This window comes from Zingiber officinale, chromosome 7A (genome assembly GCF_018446385.1).
Source record: "Zingiber officinale cultivar Zhangliang chromosome 7A, Zo_v1.1, whole genome shotgun sequence".
Classification (NCBI taxonomy): Eukaryota; Viridiplantae; Streptophyta; class Magnoliopsida; order Zingiberales; family Zingiberaceae; genus Zingiber; species Zingiber officinale.
In genome coordinates, this window is record NC_055998.1 from 58,129,546 (window position 1) to 58,132,156 (window position 2,611).

Genomic DNA, 2,611 nt, shown 5'->3' on the forward strand with positions numbered 1-2,611 from the left:
TAATTAACATTACTCAAAAAAAGAAAAGTTCAGTGGCATAAGATAAGGAAAGTACACTTAATTAGAAAAGTTCAGTGGCATAAGATAACATTACTTAATTAATTAACGGAATATACACATTACTCAAAAAAGAAAACTTAATTAACAATGATAGAATATGACAAAATTTATTTAAATGTAGATAATATGATAAGGAAAGTTCAGTGGCATAAGCGATGCTATATAACCAACCCTACTTAATGAAATAAAAACTTAAGCGATTGGTTTACATCACGATAATATTTAACCCATGGCATATTTCTGAGTCCATGACCTGGCAGTGGCCTCGTACTTGACTCGATCAGTCTTGTAAACTTGAGCGATCTCAAGAACCAAAGGATCATCAGGGTTGGGATCAGTGAGGAGTGAGCATATCGACAACAACACCTAAAATTTGAATTCAGATTGTCGGTTAGGTTCTCTTTGGTAGCATCAAGGAAATATAGTTCAATCATCTTCTATGAATTTCTGAAGACACTATTAAAAATTGAAAGTATTTTACCAATAAGTTGCATGTCTCTAATGTTTACCAATAAGTTTATACAACTGAACTCCCAGTAGAACTGAAGTGAAACTCAAATGAAAGCCTATAGTCAGAAGAGGTCATTTCTCTAATGTTTCTACAACTTTAGAATGATTCTATAGTGACCTCTTTCTGTTACCTAGTGTTTAAACTTGACAAAAAAAAAGAGCTAAAATCATTGATCCCCAGCCTACAAATCTGAGTACTTGAATGTCATATAGGTATTACTTGGCATGCATAAATAACATTTGGTTCGACATACCAATATGCATGTGTAGTAGTAATAATGGACAAGGAAATGACTAATTTAAACTATCTGAAGATAAATAAACAAGAGAGAGAGAGAGAGAGAGAGAGAGATACTACTTTAGATATTGTCAAAGCAGGACTCCATTCCTTCTTCAGAATGTTAAGGCAGATGCTACCGTTGTCGCTGTTGATATTTGGGTGATAGACTTTTGTTAGAAAAGGCATCTGCAAGATCAATGTATTATTTAGATATCATGAAAAGGAACCATGAATCCAGTTGAGATGAAATTCCTTAATACTGTGTTGACTTGAAAAAGTAACAAATTATATTTTTCTTCATCACTAACTAACTTCATCACTTAACAATATTAAAAGGCCTACCTTTGGTGGCTTGAAGGGATAATCTGGTGGAAAGTGAATATTCACTAAAAATATACCGCCTGCAAATGGGCTATCAGCGTGCCCCATAATGGTGGCTTGCCAGTGGGACAATTCATGGATGCGAATCAGATTCTATATCCTTCCTTCTATATCTCGATTATAAATATCTATATCCATACTTCTTCCTAAAAGATCGGACATCTTCTATATTATAAATATACACTCCTTCATTCCAAAGAAAACACTGGTTTTTAAAATCGAACCCAACCGGTTGGTTCAATACTTAAAATATTTTTTTATTTATTTAATAAAAAATAATTCATGGATAAACGTAATTATTTTTAATTATTTTTTCATCCATTACACGTCGCTCCCATAGTTTGGTCATGGCCACAATTTGCAACCAGACAGCTCACAGCAAAGACGCGAATCACGACCACGAGTAGGGATGTTAAAAATGAACTCGATCCAACAACCCAATCTGAGTCGACCAAAAAAAAAAAATCAGATTTGAGTTGGCGCTACAGTTACACTGCTTCTTTCTTCGCTTCGTTTTCTTGCCACCGGTGATTGACTTGAGCGTCGGAGAGTCATCACCGGGGAACCCCTTCCCGGCTCGGCACTGACGTCTTGTGGTTGTAGGTCCGCGCCAGTCGGAGGTCCACGCAAAGTCAACAGGGGCGTCACGTCCCCAGTGTCCATCGCCTCGACTTTTGGGAAGGATCAATCATAATTTTAATATTTATTTTTTCACAACATTACAACTTTGGTGCTATTTTTTTTTTCCAAAATATCATCATTTTATGTTGATTTCATCAAAACATCATCACCTTGATGCTAATTTAGACAAAGCATCCAAGAATCACCACCTTAATGATCTAAGGATAAAATATCAAGAAATTTGATGTAATATATTTTTTTTTCTCTCCTAATTCTCACCAAACTCAAATTCTTTAAATTCATGACCTCCATTAGTTAATAAAAATTGTTTAAAAAATTCACATTTTATTTTTTGACACAATATCATATTTGGGCTTAAACACCTCTTATTACTCTATGATAACACTGTGAATTATTCTAAAGCATGAAAGACGAATTAATTAAAGCGGTAAAAACTTACAGCGATCTCCCGCAGATCCGCAATCGGCAATGGCGAAACTCACTGTCGGAAGAGCGATCACATGATCGGAAAGCCCTCCAAGATTCCACGAACTAAATCTCACCGCCTCATATGTCCTCCTCTTTCTCTCGTTGCCTTTGTTATCTTCCACGTTCTTTCGTTGATACGTACCTTCGTTCCCTTGAATGATCCTTAGATGCACCCCTTTATATAGGGAAATAACCTAGAGACATAATGGACTTTTCCATTATGAGTAGTGGGGAACGTGGGCCATGTTCCCACGTTTCCCACTTTCCCAT

The 2,611-nt window shown here is 35.9% G+C and overlaps 1 protein-coding gene across 1 annotated transcript; it reads right to left on the reverse strand.

Moving 5' to 3' along the window:
* Positions 1-282: 282 nt before the first annotated feature.
* Positions 283-1,894, reverse strand: LOC121999395 (ubiquitin-conjugating enzyme E2 30-like). Its single transcript, XM_042554082.1, has 4 exons — positions 1,820-1,894; positions 1,193-1,324; positions 929-1,036; positions 283-426 (listed from the first exon to the last, which is right to left on the reverse strand). The coding sequence occupies exons 1-4, from the start codon at positions 1,892-1,894 to the stop codon at positions 283-285; spliced, it is 459 nt and encodes a 152-aa protein (XP_042410016.1).
* Between the last annotated feature and the right edge of the window lie 717 nt (positions 1,895-2,611).

Coding starts and splice junctions, on each gene's coding strand:
- LOC121999395 (XM_042554082.1), bottom strand. CDS start 1,894: ATGGACACTGGGGACGTGACGCCCCTGTTGACTTTGCGTGGACCTCCG. Junction 1,325..1,819: donor CGGACCTACAACCACAAGAC/GTCAGTGCCGAG, acceptor GGAAGGATATAG/AATCTGATTCGCATCCATGA. Junction 427..928: donor CTGCTTTGACAATATCTAAA/GTAGTATCTCTC, acceptor TTCAAATTTTAG/GTGTTGTTGTCGATATGCTC.